Source organism: Rhineura floridana, chromosome 5 (assembly GCF_030035675.1).
Source record: "Rhineura floridana isolate rRhiFlo1 chromosome 5, rRhiFlo1.hap2, whole genome shotgun sequence".
Taxonomy (NCBI): Eukaryota; Metazoa; Chordata; class Lepidosauria; order Squamata; family Rhineuridae; genus Rhineura; species Rhineura floridana.
This window is the reverse complement of record NC_084484.1, coordinates 97,304,221-97,322,173: the sequence shown is the minus strand read 5'-3', so window position 1 is coordinate 97,322,173 and position 17,953 is coordinate 97,304,221. Positions and strand designations below refer to the sequence as shown.

At 39.7% G+C, this 17,953-nt stretch overlaps 1 protein-coding gene across 1 annotated transcript in view; it reads right to left on the bottom strand.

Moving 5' to 3' along the window:
• Positions 1 to 17,953, bottom strand: part of DSCAM (DS cell adhesion molecule) — a 602,142-nt gene that overhangs the window by 54,918 nt on the left and 529,271 nt on the right. Inside the window, exons 28-31 of the mRNA XM_061627614.1 lie at positions 15,241 to 15,271; positions 11,787 to 11,902; positions 7,074 to 7,223; positions 3,805 to 4,002 (exon numbers count right to left, since the gene is read on the bottom strand). Of these exons, the coding sequence (XP_061483598.1) occupies positions 3,805 to 4,002; positions 7,074 to 7,223; positions 11,787 to 11,902; positions 15,241 to 15,271 (495 nt within the window). The remainder of the gene's footprint in view (positions 1 to 3,804; positions 4,003 to 7,073; positions 7,224 to 11,786; positions 11,903 to 15,240; positions 15,272 to 17,953) is intronic.

Below are 17,953 nucleotides of genomic sequence, written 5' to 3'. Positions count from 1 at the left end.
ACTTTTCACTGTCAAAATTTCATATCCATACACAGAGATCAGGAATACCATCATCTGAATGATCCAGACTTTAGGGTTCAGTGATACATCTTTGCATTTGGGGAGCTTTTCTAGTTCTCTCATAGCTGCCCTCCTCAGTCCTAGCCTTCTTCTGATTTCTTGACTATAGTCTCCATTTTGGTTAATGACTGTGTCAAGGTATTATTTATTTATTTGTTTGTTCATTTATTATTTGATTTATATCCCGCCCTTCCTCCCAGCAGGAGCATAGTATTGATAATTTTTGACAAGTTCATTGTCGACGTTAAAGTTACATAAATCTTCTTTTGTTGTTTCTTTAGTCTTCTTGATGTTCAACTGTAGTCCTGCTTTTGTGCTTTCCTCTTTAACTTTCATCAGTATTTGTTTCAAATTATTACTGGTTTCTGCTAGTAGTATGGTATTGTCTGCATATCTTAAATTATTATTTCTCCCTCCAATTTTCACACCTCCTTCATCTTGGTCCAATCCCACTTTCCGTATGATATGTTCTGCATATAGATTAAACAAATAGGGTGATAAAATACACCCTTGTCTCACACCCTTTCCGACTGGGAACCAATTCGTTTCTCCATATTCTGTCCTTACTGTAGCCTCTTGTCCAGTGTACAGGTTGCACATCAGGACAATCAGATGCTGTGGCACCCCCATTTCTTTTAAAGCATTCCATACCTTTTGTGATATACACAAAGGCTTTGCTGTAATCTATAAACCACAGGGTGATTTCCTTCTGAAATTCCTTGGTCTGTTCCATTATCCAATGTGTGTTTGCGATATGATTTCTTCTACCTCTTTCCTGTCTAAATGCAGCTTGGTCATCTGGGATTTCTCGCTCCACATATTGTAAGAGCCTTTGCTGTAGAATCATGAGCATTACTTTACTTGCATGGGATATTTAGGCAATAGTTCAATAATTATTACATTCCCTGGGATCCCCTTTCTTTGGAATTGGGATGTATATTGAACGCTTCCAGTCTGTGGGCCATTGTTTTCTTTTCCATATTTCTTCACAAATGTTTGTCAAAATTTAGACCGATTCAGTCTCAGTAACCTGTAGCAATTCTATTGCTATGACATCTGTTCCTAGTGATTTGTTTCTTCCAAGTATTTTAAGAGCAGCTTTCAACTCATGTTCTAATATTTCTGGTTCTTCATCATACGGTTCCTCCAAGAACTACTGGTTAGCAAGTGTCTCATCATACAGTACTGGCAATGAATGCAGGGAATCCTGTTGCAGGAAAGGAAAAAGCCTTGGTGGTCCATGCATGGTATGTTCATGTATCAAGAGAACAGTGAGCATGAAGATGAACTAACATTTTCATACAACAATAATAGCACTAACATTTAGATACTGGCCCTTTTATTGTAACAGCATTATTTCATCTGGTAGGAGAGAGTGAAATTCCCTTAGAATATAGCTTGCCTCATAGAATCAGTGTTACTATAAATATTGAGGAAATCATATTTAAAACATCATTAACAATGAGCTAGCTACCAACCTATTACCATGTTAGTCCTGTAACGATGAAATGTCTTAATATGTCTTCCAGACTGCCTCCCTCTTTGCCCTTAGGTGAGACTGTCTGGCTTGTCTGTACCTATTTTCAATTCTATAAAATAATAAGGCTTGCTGGTGAAATGGAGAGGATCTTTCATCCCCCCAAGTTATTGAAGTCTGGACAGAGCTTCTTAATTGGTTTCAGATGGCTGTTTTGATTGACAGTTGGTACTGTCACTTTGAGCGAGGGTTCATTATTGCTTATCTCCCCAGCTTTCAGGTGGCCCAGGAAGGTAAGTTCCTGTATAGCAGACTAGCTAATTTTTTTATTCATACTGAGTATCTTCCCCAAACTGTTTTGGTTCTACGTGATTATTCACTGAGAAGGATGGATTTTTCCACAAAAATTGTTGCAAAGTATATCATTATCATTGGCATGTATTTGTGCCCTGCTTTTCCCTCCAAAAGAAAGCCCAAAGTGTCTAGCACCACACAAAAGAAACAAACACAATAGCAAATAGCACACAGTTCAAAGCATTATCTATGAACAACAGAAGATTTTAAAAAAAAATAATTATAGCTCAACAGCCAATCCCTATAAACCTAGGCTACCTATTTAATATACATATAGGTGGATAGTGTCAGTAATCAAGGAGATTCATATTTTCTTCTGAATGACTGGAAACTTCAAAACTGACCCTGTTTTAAATGAAGTGAATCAAAAAATTCTTAGAGCGGTTTATGGGCTATTCCTTTGTTAGATGAAATGGTAGCTAACAGTCCAAGATGGTGGTCAGTGATTCATTAACGTGAGCTAATTACAGAAGATTAGGGATGGGTGAATTTGTCGATTTTGATTTCTCTCAGTTTCTCATTTTTCTAGTCTCAAATTCAGTTCTTCACATTTCCACATCAGTTTGCATTTTATTTTTGTAAAGTTCTAATGAAAATTAATCAGCATTTTAGTGTGAATTTCTTCTAATATAAACATGTAGTAAACAATTTTGCCTAACACACAATTTTGCAGAGCAATTTCCCCTAATATAAAGCATTTTTGTATGTTATTTTCACTAATATATGCATTTACGGCACACTTCAGTATATGCCTTTTTGTGCATCTTACATGGCTGGAGAACTGCACTGCAGAGAAGTGTACATTTCGAAGGATCGCTGCGCTTTGGTTTGTGTATCATTTCTGGAAGTGCAAATTAGGTAGGTTCACCTTTAAATGTCAACTGAATCAAATTTCTGCCTCATCCCTATAGAACACAGTCTTTTAACTAGAGAGAGAGAGAGAGAGAGAGAGAGAGAGAACACTTCCCTGCAGCAATTGATATTTTGAAGAGCTTCTAGCTAGGGTTAACTGAAACTGGGGTGGGATCCTAATGTGTGGAAGAATAGAGCTCAAGAGCTGCTCCTGCTGCCTATTTAAAGCTGTGTTCTTCAAACCTGGGTCCCCAGATATTGTTGGACTACAACTCTCAACCTCATCCAACTTAGCCAACGGCCAAGCAGGATGGGAGTTGTAGTCCAACAACATCTGGGGACCCAAGGTTGAAGAACAGTGATTTAAAGAGTACCCGTTTATGTTTTCTTCTATATTTGTAAATAAAGCAAATATTATAAAGGACATCTTAAGTCTCCAGTGCTCCTTCAATCAAAGGCGAGTATATAACAATATCGTATTGGTATATGCATTTTTGGGTGTCTGCTTTTGCAGGGCCTGGTCAGATGTTGTCTATTTATTTATTTAGTGTTTACAGTGATGATAAGCCAATGTGGTAACAGTGGGAGCAAGTCCAAGGGCTCATGTATAGCCTTCTCTTGTCCCTCGGACCATATGAAGAACATAAAAGTCAAGCCGTGCTCTGTTCTGGTCTCTGCAACCATTTCCTCTCCTGCTGCAGTCCTGAGGAAAATCCCTCCTGTCTTTCCTTTAGGGGGAAATTCTCCATTGGTACTAATGCAAATGGCACCTTCAGAAGATACATTTTCCTCAGGCCTGTAGCACAGGAGAAAATTTCAGTCTTGCCCCTGCTGCAGTCTCAATAATTAGCCTGCACCCCTGCCTGATGCTATTTGCATTTGATAACAATCCTGCAAATTAAATGCAAAGAAGCATTTAACATCATATCTGGTTTGGCCCTTTGGCTTAGAACAGTAATCTCTTTAAGAAAATAAGCTACAACTGAATGCTCTATTCAGAAAATTCTCTGTTGTGATTATAATCTTGTCTTGAATTTGAAGTCTAGAAACAAAGATTATACCTGTATCTTGTGACGGACTGACACTATAACTGTCACTTTCTTTATCCACGGACCCTGTGGCCCTGGGGGTTGGTAGCCTCCAATCTGTTGTTAAGGTGTGGGCTGATATAGTGGGATGAGGTCTGTTGAGAGTCCATTGGCTAGCATATCTGTTGCGAGCTGTAGGCCCAGTTTTTGCATTCCTTCTTGTTGTAGGATCTGCAATTAAAAGACAGATATAATGTTGGCAGTGAGCCCTTGATTAGTCAATAAAAGAGGTGTGTAGAATGGAATTGCTGTTGAGTGATTGAGTCTCAGTATGAAAATGAACAACAGTGGGGCTTTTCTATCATCATTTACATGTATTATCATTCTCTAGCAGCACCAATGATAAATATACATGTCAAAGATATTTTGGATCTTTATTTGATTAGTTTGCTTTTATATAACTTGGTTGCCAAGCTAGTAATCATTTTTGTGTCATACAGATAAAGTATTACTTGGGGATTTTTAAAAACTATTATCTAGAAACCAATAATTAAGGGATCATGCCCCAATGTCTAATCCCCACTTTTTCCCAAAAGGAATGGGTGAGGGTGGAATTTGTGAACACAGAATAGGACGTTAAAGCAGCATGGACAGATTTTTCTTCTGAAGCCTCTGACAGGGTGTTACTAACAATGGGAAATAACTGTATTAAAATATAAATTCAAATTTATTTTATAAAAAGGTTATTTGATTAGGTTCTTTTTATTGTTATTAAAATAGAAAAGCAATTCCTTTATATCTTTAAAACAAATTTAAAAAGAGTAAGCTAAGGTTAAGTAGTCATAGATATAATAATTATTCATCCCTTCACATCAACAGATTGACAGCTTTTTTACTTACAAAGCCATTTAAAAATGCAAACTGTCCTTATATTGTTCACTGTTTGAGATTAGGGTAATAACCAGCACACACACAAAAAGGAGACACTCAGCAATAAACATGGTGTCCCATCTTTTCTGTCGAGCAAAGACAATAGTTGGGTGAACAGCTGAGCAAAACAAAACCTGTCCAATGGAACGGTATGTTGCAGTTCTGTATTTTGATTGTGCAATGTATTTTGTAAACCTCATAAAATCAGTGCCAAACTGCTAGGAAACATTCCAAACACCAGCAAACTATACTGGATTTTTGTCAAAATGAAAAACTTTAGAATGATGTGTCTACTTACTGAATATATCATCCGGGCAATGGGCTTTGTAAATCACATGTAATCAAAGCCAAACTGTTGGGATATATTCCAAATGTTAGAAAACGTACTAGATTTTGTCAATATTTAAAAACCTTTGAATGTTATATCTGCTAACTGAACATATTTTCCATTGCAACCACATTGCAAAAGAAAAGTTACAAGAACCAGTAGAGAAGGTGGCAGATCAAGGTGTATCGGTAGGGAAGGGAATCAGCAGAAGCACATAACTCAGGTGCCATATTTTCTCCACAGTGTAAGGGCCTCTCCAGACAGACCAAAACAGTGTTTTTTATTTAAAGCAATGAAGTAGTACTAGCTCTGATCCAGCACCAGCCCAGCTACATCCCATTCCACATTATGCATGGGGATAGAGCTGGGGGTAGAGAAGAAGGGCAAGGAGAAATAATCCTGCTGTGAAGCAATATCTTGTTCCCATATTTTAAAGTGTGCCAAGTAATGGAAAAGAGGAACACGGAGCCTCCAAAGAAAGCAGAAGCGGCTTGCCAGGTGGGGTGGAGTCACTACGCTAGCTCCCCGGCAGGTTGCTCACTGTTGCTTACCAGGAGGGAAAGGGATAGAGGCGAGGAGCAGGGAACAGTCAGAGCGGTGCAAATGCAGTGGTGAAGCCAGTCTGGCACTCCTGCTGATGCATATACACCATGCTGCTGTCCCTGCTGCCTCGCCCCATCCCCTCCTGGTAAGCAACATTGCACCACCTACTGGGAAGCTAGTCTAGTGGATCTGCCCCACCAGGCAAGCTACTTCTAGTGAAAAGAGAACACTTTCTTCTGTTCTTTTAAAGTATTTGCCCAGCATTCCATGACTGAGTGGTACAGTGGGGAGTGCACAACCTCTATAATACAATGCATTTTAAAAAAGAATACTAGAGAAAAAATTCAAAATGAACACGTTTATTTTGGGGAAAGGAGAGGAGCTTGTGTTTCCCAGAATAGCGATGGCATAACCATTGTTCATTGACTGCCAACTCTTGCCACCCAGTGCACAAAACTCTCTGTATTACAATAACGACACTTGCTGAAATAAAGACAATTGCTGTAGGTGTGCAATGAAGACACTTGCTCAAGGTGTGGGGTCATTGGGGATCTTTGATACATGTAACAGATATGGTTGTGTGACCAAAGTTCAAGGAGTCACTTATAAATTATTACAATAGGGCCCCGCTTTACAGCGCTTCACTTTACAGCGTTCCGCTAATACAGCGATTGTCAATTGCAGAAAGGCCCCACTCCTACGGTGCTTGTTCCACTTTTACCGTGTTTTTTGGCCGTCGGGTGCCATTTTGGTCAATGTTAGTTGATGCGTTCCACTTTACAGCGGTTTTTGCTTTACAGCGGGGGTCCAGAACGTAACCCGCTGTATGAGTGGGGCCCTACTGTAGAGAGAAAGGGAAGTTTTTCTGGGGAGAGGAGGATCAATATAAGATGAGCTCTGAGTATTACAGAAATTCTACCTTCTGAACATGGAGTTTTGGAATACAGGGCAGCTAGAGGGGGGGCAGAATGCAGTAGAGAAACAAGAGATTCACATAGAACCCAGTGAAGAGAAGTAATGTAGGAAAGGAGGTACATCCCCTGCCAAGCAATGCATGGCAAATCTAGAAACATGCAAACGTGATAAATCTGTGCACTGAATATGTGAACCTTCCCATAGGGCTTTTCTGCAAAAGGCACACAGATTTTGGATTTTAGCGTAAGAGACAGCAAAGCAAGTACATACAAGATTGCCCCCCATATTTGTTACTTGTGTAACACTGAAAACTGCACACTTCAACTTTTGCAGCTCACAGAACAGGAACTGAAATCTCATGTAAATTTGTGACTCCAGTAATGTCACAAAGCTCAAACAAGTAGATTACTCACATGACCAGTCCTCCCCCCCCCCAGAATAATGACTGATGATCAGAACTGGCTAAGATTTTTCACATGGATTCCTGCACAGGTACATTCACTCTGAAATTCCATTATAACACAAACTTTGTGGCATGATAATTATTTTGATCTGAATGATAGAACAAATTGCCTTTCATTCTTACTTGTTCCTGGCCGGGCATCAGAAACATCCACCAGTGGTCCAGTGGCTTGTGAGACAGACTGGTAATGCACTGTGTGTGTAACAGTCAATGATTTCTGTTTTGATGTCTCTCCAAAGTCAGCATCAGTTAACAAGACTGTAGACCTATCATCTGTGGGAAAGGATAGAGGAAAATGTCTTAATGGTGTCCCATTTTGACTGATCTTCTAAGAAGAATTAATGAATTGCTTTGATATTATTCACTGTATCTGAGAAAGCAACATGTGATTCAGTAACCTGATAAATGGTTTTTGTCTTTGGTTTTGTCCAGAGGCTGCTGATAAAGGAGAAGACCTTTGCAGGTGAGAAACTTGTTCCTTGGTTCCTAGCTGTTGCTAAGAAAGACTAAAAAAAAGTTTTCACACGTGCAGTGCAACACTGTGCATATTTACTTGGAAATAAGTCCCATTTTCTTCAATAAGAACTTTCCTAGTAAGTGTGTTTAGGATTATTAGGATGTTTAGGACTATTTATTTATTAGATTCATATCCCGCCCTTCCTTCGAAAAAGGAGCCCAAATGGCAAACACATCTTAAAAACAAATTGAAGCATAACTCTTACACTGACTAAGGCTTACTGATAGAAAAACTACAGGACAGTGTATTTGTTAGATTTGTTTATTCAAAATTAGGGGTACTTATGGTATTTCCCCCCATTCATGTCTCTGCATGGTATTTGGGCTACCAAGTTATCTGATCTTGTTTGCAGAGATCTTATCTGATCCTGTTTGCACCAGTTCATCAGTGCGCAAATAATCTGCCAATCTTCTGTTTTTGATTTCCAGCCTGAACGTTGTAATTTATGGGTTGTATTCAATGTAGCACTAAGTAAGTAGTTCCATCACTGCAAGGATTTCTGCTTGCTCAACAGAACTCCCCCTTCTCCTCTGTTCTAGAGGATCCCCCAACCCTCTGGAGCAGGTTTGGGGAGAGGATGGGGTACATGTGGGGTGAGGAAAGGGGGGAGGTCCCGTTGCATAAGCAGAAATCCTTGTGCTGACAGGATGGGATAGCTGAATACTGCCTTATGTCTTTTTCTCATGCAGGTTGCTGTCATACACAAGCATACGATCACAATCACATCAAGATTCTATTCTCATGGTGTTTCAATCAATGTATGGATGTGCTCATGCACATCAGTAACCTGCAATGAAAAAAAAAGTGAACTAAAGATTGAGCAAAATTTTGCATGTGCCAGTGCCAAAATTACTTTTAGAAATCCCCCAAGTTAAACTGGAAGGCTGGTGGAGCAGAGTACGGGCAGTTCTACCTCACAAAACAATTAGTAAATAGAACAGCTGTCTTCTGCTTATACGTTCTCAACGTGTGACTTCATACATCAGTTACTTATAATTTTGAGCTGTAAATAGCAATCACTTATTTTCATACTAAGGAGAAACATGAAAATTACCATTTACTTCCATTATGACTCCCCTGCCCCCAGATATATAATGGCAAAAGGCAAGATGTAAGAATGATACTGCTGAGATTATTGAAAGCACAGAAAAGTGTGCTCATGTACTACTGGTTCATATCATATGCTTCTTTATGGGCCGACTGTTCCACATGCTCATGGTCACATGTGGATGGAAGAGAAATTATTGCTCCAAATGGCTCTATAAAATTTCCCTATGGCAAAAGTATGTGCCAACTTGCCATACAGTCCTGAATTTCCCCGTTTTAATAGTACCAATGTCAACTTACTCCCTCATCATGGAGTATACTATCCCTTTACGAGAGAACACATCAGTGCACATTAATAAATGCCATTTCTTTCTGGCTGCAGTTGATAGCTTCCACTCTCACCCTTTTAAGCTGTAATTAGATATGGAGTATTATGAATTATGAAAAATAAGCAATAAAGTAGGTGGCAGAAAACATAAAAAGATGACAACAGGTCTGTTCCAACCCTACAGGAATTATTGGTGAACCACCCACTGCTACAGAGGTTGTACAGACAATTTTTATGCATCATACAATCAGGATTTACACATTAAATTTCCACCTACATTGCTGCAGTCATTTCTTGATATTCCTAATAGCAGTAAAAACTACAGGGAACTCCTGCACTGAAATTCCATATGACTTTTACATATTTTTACAGGCAGACGGCTAATAGCGGGACAATCAAGTATTTCCTAACCAATTTTTCCCAGATAGGAAACCATTAATATGAACAACCATGCATAATAGTATCTTATTGCCCAAAGAAGGTCTTAAGTAAGATGAACAAAATTATCCTGGCAAAAAGAGCTGCCTCTTTTCAAGTCAGGAATAAAGCCTCTGGGTAGTGAAGCTCACTGGGTCTGGATAACTGCTCACTATATTGTGTTAGACAGCTTGTTACAGAAGCACTGATCAGGATGCAGCAGTTAAAAAGCTAACAGCACCTGCACCACAAACTCTGCTGCCCATGGATGGCAACTCAAGGGCAAATCCCTCCCTCCAGACCCTCTAAGATAGAGCTTAGCAGAAGAGAAACAGCAGTGAAGCAAATTTTGGAAAAACTAGAACCCAAAATGCATGTTAGCCATTTTTAAAGTGAACCCTGCTTTCAGTGCACTTTTATTTTTTTCCTTTTTCCTTTTTTTAAAGCTCAGGATATGCTATTGTATCATCATGTGATTCAAAATAGTTTAGCATTCAGCGCACTTTTCTAAGCACTGGATCATACAATAATTCTCTGCTCCCATTAGATGCTCTGGCTTAGCGGGCTTAACTCGTCTGAAAATCTAGCCTTACAACGTGAGCCGCCAACACTCAACAGTTTTGAAATTCTGATCCAAGGAAATATATGTATAGGGATTTTCTGAAAGAAAGATAAGTTGTGTGAAAGATAATAAGGAAGTGAACAGATGTAAGAGAATAATGTGATGGGTGAGAATGCCTCTAAGGGAAATTATAGCCCAAGACTAAGGTACAATACTATACCTATCCGTAGGCCTGCTGAAGGCCATAGGAAGAGACTAAAATGCCACTCCACCAAACAGAGAGAGATGTGTACCTGCAGGTCAACAGTTACATCCCCAGAGGCCCCTCAGCATGCAGGTAGAAAGCACCACTGGCACAGACGTTTCTCCAGCAATGTTCAACCTGCATGGGGAGGGAGAAGGGCTGCGGTGGGGGCATGTCAGGGCCAGGCAGGGATGTGCCACTTCCAAGTCTTGCAGTCTCTCCAACACACCCACAGAACTAAAGGAACTCTTCACCAGCACTGGAGCTGGTGTACGTAGTTCTATTAACTACAATAAGATAAATTTATTTATTTAAGTAATTATAAGCCACTCTTTTCACAGAAGTACATCAAGGCAGCTTAAAACATACAAAGACACAATAACATTTTTTAAAAAATAGAAACATCATTAAAAGCAATAAAAAAGCATAAATAAATACTGCATTACTATGCACTATGCAGAGAAATCTGACCCCCTCCACCTGCCCTGACTGCAGTGAATTGGCAGGATATGCATGCAGTGGTGGCTCCGCCAGTGGATCTCTCAACCTCTACCATAAATGACCTATAGGATTTCTCTGTAAGACATGTACCATGAAAGTTAAACTTCCCGTTAGTGCTGCTGATCCCCAGAGAGGTATGCTGCCCTCCCGGATGATCTGCCCCACATAGTGTGATTTCAGTGGCAATTTTCTGCTTGTGGAATTCTCTCTCTGGTGAGGTGTAGCTTTCTCCTCATCAGGAGGAATTTAAAAACATTTCTGTTTACCCAGGCATTTGATGGCTGAAAGATACTGTTCAAGGAAACCCTGAATTCACTGGTTGAGCTAATGTTTTAACTGTTTCTTAGAATGCTTTTAAAGATATATTGGTATTGATGTGTTTGCTGCCCAGGATTCCTTCGGGAGGGTGGGATATAAATTGAATGAATGAATGAATGAATGAATGAATGAATAAGCAAGCAAATAAATACATTTCACTCTTTTGTATGTTATCAGTGCAGTGTGAGTTGTAGCCAGGAAGAAAGACGGAATCATGCAATTTGCTTCACGGTGATACATGAATTTGGCTTAAATTTAGGTTGCATCCCTGATTCCCACAAGTGAGTGGTGGCATACAATTTAAGCTGGCCCAACCAGCTTAAAAAGGTTCCCTTTTCCATTCTTTTTCCAAGTGTGTGTCAAAACCACTCCAGGCGCTTTCTTTGTGATTTTCTTCTTGAACTCCAGATGTTGGTCTCACTGCTAATTATGCCATTTTACACGGAGTACAGAGTAAGACCAAGTCAGGACTTTTATCATCAAAGAAAAAAAACTGTAAGAAAACTGTAAGAAACTGTAAGAAAAAGTATTTGCAGGGAATGTTCTCTGTTCTTTAAATGTTACATGCAGTTCATATTTTCTTTGGAATTTTAAATAAGGATGGCTACTTTTTTGCTAACCTACCCCCACAAAAAAGGAAATTAAAAAGGAAGTCCAAGAAATATCATAGCCTTCACTTATATTGGATGAATCTTGAGTCTTTCCCTTGAATTATTTTTAGTTCTATAATAGTTTGCTAAACATCTTTGCTACTCCAAAACAGTTTAAAGCAGAATACAGAATTAGAATGATCCTCAATTCTTCTTCCCCCTAGTTGCAACAAATTGTGCCTTAAAAGAAACAATTGTTATTAAGATCCACTTGTTGTAGAAGGCAACCTAATGAACTTGTTGATGGCTCACCAATGGTCTCCATTGTGTCTCTTTCTTCAATCAGAAGCTGAGCTCTGGGAATATCTATGTGCATTCTGAGTGTCTGCTGTTGCTTGTTAAGTGTGTCCGAAGTCCTTGTATTCTTGCTAGGGATCAAAAAATCAAACCAAACAAAAAAAAAAGGGGGGGGGAATACATCCATTAAAATCAAATGATGAAATTACCTAAATTATTGTATTATTTTAAAAACAATTCATTAGTTCTCCCAAGTGTACATAAGATGTATCAGTTTAAAACAGGAAGCTTAGAAAAATAAGAGACAAGCACCATCAGAGACTGTAAGCCCTTCCCTTTGAGATTCTTTCTGAGTACAATAATAAACTATTTCTCCCTACCTTCCATTTCTCAAAGGCAGAACTAACAATCCTTCATTCAATCAGAGGGAAGGTGGGTTTTATGGCATTGTATTCTTGCTATATCTTGGAAATGAAAAATATTAATCTATAGAGAAACTGGACATTTAAAAATGGTTATTTATTCAAGCTTTATATGGACTGCAGTAATTACATCTGGCTTCCTATTCTCATTCAATGCATTTTGCTTTTTGTTCTGTTGACACTGCAGTAATAGTTTTTAAGAAACAATCCAACCAGCATTCCTGTACTAACTCCCAACATTTGGGAAAAGAGATAAGAAACAATTAGCATGTTCTCACCAAAGCTATTATATTCTCATTTTAAAATGTGTGTACTGGAACATTAGCCTTGGAATGAGTTATGAAACTAAGAATTTTACAAGCACACACATTATATTAGGTGAGTGTAGCAACCAAAATATTAGCTTTGTATCTGTCACATTTGGAGGTAGCCAGGGGTGTAGTTGTTCAGGGTCTCGGGGGGGTGTCTTAGACCCTTTACTTTTTTGGGAGCAGGATCCCAGCAGGGTATCTATGTCTCCAGCTTCCTGTGAGCCAATCTGCATGAAAGGGGAGTATCCTAGCTACTGAGAATAATCTTCTAACATGCTTTGTTGACCTTTCCTGCTGATTGGAACCAATCAGGGTGAAAGGAGATGAGTCAGCCACTGAGAAGAGTCCTCTTTCAGTAGCTAATGCTCTTCCATGCTGATTGGCTCCTAGAGATGTCTGTTGTGGGAGAAGGCATTAACAAGGATCTCATTCTCAACCCTGCAGTAAAAAAGGGGGAAGGCCGTGGCTGTGACTAACATGAAGGGACCCTGCACTTCTGAATTTGCCACTACACTACTGGAAGTAGCCTGATCTCTTCTGGATGAATTCATTATTTGAGTCCAAATCTGATCTGATAAATTTGAAGCTCTGTTTTGTCTCCATTGACTATATTGGGGAATCTAAAAATGGCTGGTTTTCCCCCTTTTATTTATTTATTTATTAGATTTATATCCTGCCCTTCCTCCCAGTAGGAGTCCCAGGAGGCAATACACTAAAGTCAGACATTAAAATTTTTTTGGCCTAGTCTCACCTAAATATAAATAAAATCAGCAGTTCAAAAATAAACATTATAAAATAAAATAGGATATTAAAATGCATGTCCAATTTGCATATCTGGGTAGGTGCAGCAGTTTTTCTGCAAGGTCAGACTTTATCAGTTTGGGGTGGGAAAATAGAAAACACATTCCCTCCCCTAGGTTTTTTTTAGAGGGTGAGTTGGGGGCAATCGTCCAAAACTGGAGGCATGAGGGAGGTGTCCCAGGGTAAGAAAATTAAGAAACCTAGTAATAAATAGACAAATAAGTGCAGGGGCTGTCGTGCTAGGTAATTTTACCTTTGTTATAAAAAACTGAACAAGTCCATAATTTTTTTCTCACTGCCTCCCCCCTTCCTTTAAGCACCCTCTATAAAGAAAAAACCAGAATGTGCTATGATTTTTAACTGTTTGTTAGGAAAAAGAACAATTGGGAAAGAAGCAGGCCAGCCCAATAATATAATACTGCTGATTATTCCCTGTTCTCACAGCCAAAACCCGGAGGACAATGACGGCCCACATGAAGAACAAATCTGTTTATTTGATTCAGCAACCTACACCCAAATTACTGTGACTGGAGAAGCTTTGGAAAATAAGTCACTGAGCTTAAAAGCTAGACCTATCCATCTAAAGAAAAGATCCCCACCTTCACCCTTCCCCTCTTGTGCTGAACATGGACATACATGGAACTCTTGTTCTTCCCTGTCCCCTTTTCCCTCAAGTGTCGTGCATTTCCCTGATTCTTCATAATGTTCCTGCTCCTCATGTGGGAGTATTCAAGCGGCAGTATTCAACTGAAGTGAGGACTGCTTGAAATTCTTGCCTTTTTCTGTTGGTGTGAGTTCATTCATGACTCTCTTGCCCCTCCCCCATGCTTGAAGTGGGCTGTGCCATGTGGAAGTTTATAAATTTGTCCATAATTTGCCTTATCACAGAGGTAGGGAAACCTTTTCAGCCCAAGGGCCAAATCAAGAGCTGACCCATCCTCCTGTGGGCCATTTTTGATAGGTGGGAGGGGCTGCCAATATGTCAGCCACTTGCCATCATTGTGGCATCAGGTGACAACTTCAAAGGGCGTTGCTGTCAGTTAGCCCTCCTTGCCAAGGGACAATTGGGAATACTCTTTAAGGTCCTGATTGTTCCTTTGCAGCCATGGCTTTTTGTGCCCCACACCTGACATTCCATATGTCAGGTGTGAGGCTGGTGGGTGTTGTTTGGGGAAAATGGCCTCACAGGACAAATTATGACCCTTGCTGGGCCTAATCAGGCCTGTGGGCCAGAGGTTCCCTACTGCTAGTTGATGAAAAGCAACATTTTAAAAAGAGTTGCAAAAGTGATTGATAGATTTCAGGGGAAGAGGGGTGGGTCTATGATGTCATAGGATCTAGGCTATCAATATTGTCCTTAATATAGCTGGCTTCTACCATCAAGATACAGAACCATCCCTTCTCACCTCAGGTTGTGGAATGCCCTCCTATCCAGGGTGCATCTGGCCCCTTCTTTGAATTTTTTTTGTCAGTGGATTAAGGAATATCTTTTTGTACAGGTCTGGGGGGTGGGGGGAGAGAGATGATATCTGGATATACCCTACTGCAGCTCTATTGCTGACCTTGATTACTATTTAATATGGGTTTTTTGTTGGATTAGAGATGCTAAGGATTGTGTTGCTTTATCTGTTGTATCAAGCTCCATGAGACCTGCCCTGGAACTGCTTGGTGAAGAGTGGACTATAACTGCATATAATAAACAAACAAATACCATACATGGTACTCTGATTCCATGCTTTTCTGTAGATCTAAACCACCCACTCAATTGTTTGCAGTTCTTCTCCACAAACTATATCTATATTTTAATTTCTAAAAATACTTAAATTGGATGTTTCCATAATACTTATTATGTATTTTGGAAAGGTCTCAGTCCTGTTTTTAGGTTGATACTCCTATATCACAACCAAACTGGCAATTTCTACACATTATTCTTACCTCATAAGCATTTCAGCCAGACTCTTTGCATCTAGAAGAAAGCAGGACAAATATTAGCACTGCATAAATAGCTCATTAGCACTGCATGTTTGTTTAATTAAACCTAATTGTTTAGACACAGTTAAAAGTTTATTTTGCCTGGTGGTGAGGAACAGGATGTGGAAGAAGAAATTGAGACTTAATTTAGGTAACATGGAAATACTGTTAGTTGATCAAGAGTTACAACATGCAGTCTTCATTGGATGGGGTTGTACTCCCACTTAAGACTAAAGGTTGCAGCTTGGGGCTGCACCTCACTTCCTCATTACCTCTGGATGACCACATGGCAGCAATGACCACATGGCAGCCTTTTCCTGGGAAAGACTGACCCAGACACAGCCATTCAATGTTGTAGTAACTTCTAGATTTGTTTATTGTAACATGCTTTATATGTGGACGACCCTTCAATCGGTCTAAAATTCCAGAGTTTTGTTTGGGGCTGTTCAGACAAAGTGAGTTTTTCTAGTTCTGTATGGTCTGGTCTGACTCAATTCAAGGTGCTGGTTCTTACTTTGAAGCAGGGATGGGAAACCTATAGTCATAGAATCATAGAATAGTAGAGTTGGAAGGGGCCTACAAGGCCATCGAGTTCAATCCCCTGCTCAATGCAGGAATCCAAGTTAAAGCACACCCAACAGGTTGCTTTCCAGCTGCCTCTTGAATACCTCCAGTGTTGGGGAGCCCACCACCTCCCTAGGTAATTTGTTCCATTGTCAGACTGCTCTAACAGTTAGGAAGTTTTTCCTGATGTTCAGCTGAAATCTGATTTCCTGCAACATAAGCCCATTATTTCATCTCCTGCACTCTGGGATTATCAAGAAGGGATCCTGGCCCTCTTCTGTGTGACAACCTTTCAAGTACTTGGAGTGCTATCATATCTCCCCTCAGTCTTCTCAAGGCTAAACATGCCCAGCTCTTTCAGTCTCTCGTCACAGGGCTTTGTTTCCAGTCCCCTGATCATCGTTGTTGCCCTCCTCTGAACTTGTTCCACTTTGTCTGCATCCTTCTTAATGTGTGGTGTCCAGAACTGGACACAGTACTCAAGATGAGGTGCTGAAAAAAGGGGAACTAGTATTTCATGCGATTTGGAAATTATACTTCTGTTAATGAAGCCTCAAATAGCATTTGCCTTTTTTTTTTTGCATCCGCATCTGGTCTTCCAGATGTTCTTGGGCTCCAATTCCTATCAGCTCTAGCCAGTGTGGCCAGCAATCTAGAACGATGGGAATTGTAAGGTAAGAACGTCAGGAGGGCCACAGTTTCCCCAACCCTTCCTAAAAGTCCTCATCAATTTGGGGGCTGAATACTTTATGAACCACCTTCTCCTATGTGTTCCCTACCATATACTCTGATCAACATCTGAGGTCCTACTCCAGGTTACTTTCCCCTAACTTAGGTTGGGCGGATTAATTCAAGGAGTGGGGCCTTTTCAGTTCTGGATCTAACATTATGGAACACTTTCCCAAAGAAGCCCCCTCCTGGCCCCATCTTTATGTCTCTTTTGCCACCTCATTAAGACATGACTTTTTAGGGAAGACTTTGGGAGAGGCTGATGCCTGTTGGACTTATTTTTATGCTGCTACTTTTTATTATTGCTTTTGTTACATTCTGTCGGAGGTATACTTTCCCAAGGTATCTTTTAATAAGGAAAAAAGGCATTTAAATCTCTCAACAAATAAATAAAATAATGATTGTATATTCATAATCCATTTTTACTGAAAATGCAGTACACCCATCTGGGCAGAATGAGAAACTACAATTCTGGATTTTCTGAGGAGCTGTATGAGCTGCTATGGGGGGAATAAGCATACAATACAACTCCATGTAGGATTAGGACCAAAATGAGATTGTGACCATATTGTACCTGTTAGCAACATGGACCTATATAATGGTGATACTTTTCCCATAGGAACACTGCTACAAAAGAAGGGCAAGAGTTTCCCCCCCATTCTGTTGCTTCAATTAGAAGAGATTTGAATGACTTTGGGTGGTATTCATTGTTGATCTTACAGAAATTTCTTCTGACCCCACTTCCTGCATTTTCAATAAGTGACATCATACAATTTATAATTATTTATAATTAATTATAATTATAAATAAGATTAGTCTCATTCATAGGAGATTATTCCAGTGTTAAGATCAGCTTTTTCCAACCTGATGCCCTCCAGATGTTTTGGAATACAACTCCCATATGCCCCAGCTAGCATGACCAATGGAAGCTGTAGTCCAAAACATCTGGAGGACACCAGGTTGGGAAAACCTGTCTTAGATTATTATTATATTAATGGCAGATGTTCCTTTGAGTGAATGATCTGGAGTCTTTTAACATTAATATTGATCATTCACATCACCAATCTGTGGACTACTCACATATACATTTGCTTCCCAAAGTTCACTGAACCTACTTCAACCTAGAATAACATTTGTTTCATTTATGCATTGAATGTTAAGATATCTGTACATAGGATTGTTGATACTGAGAAGGAGTCAGAGCTCAGTAGTACAGCATATATGCAGAAGGTCCCAAATTCCTTGGCATCCACAGATAAAAAGATCTCAGGTAACAGAATAGGAAAGACTAATCTGATACCTTGAAAAGCCAGTGCCAGTCTGTGGTAACTTGTGATGGGGACCTGTGGTCCTTGAGATATTGTTGGATTTCAACTCCCATCAG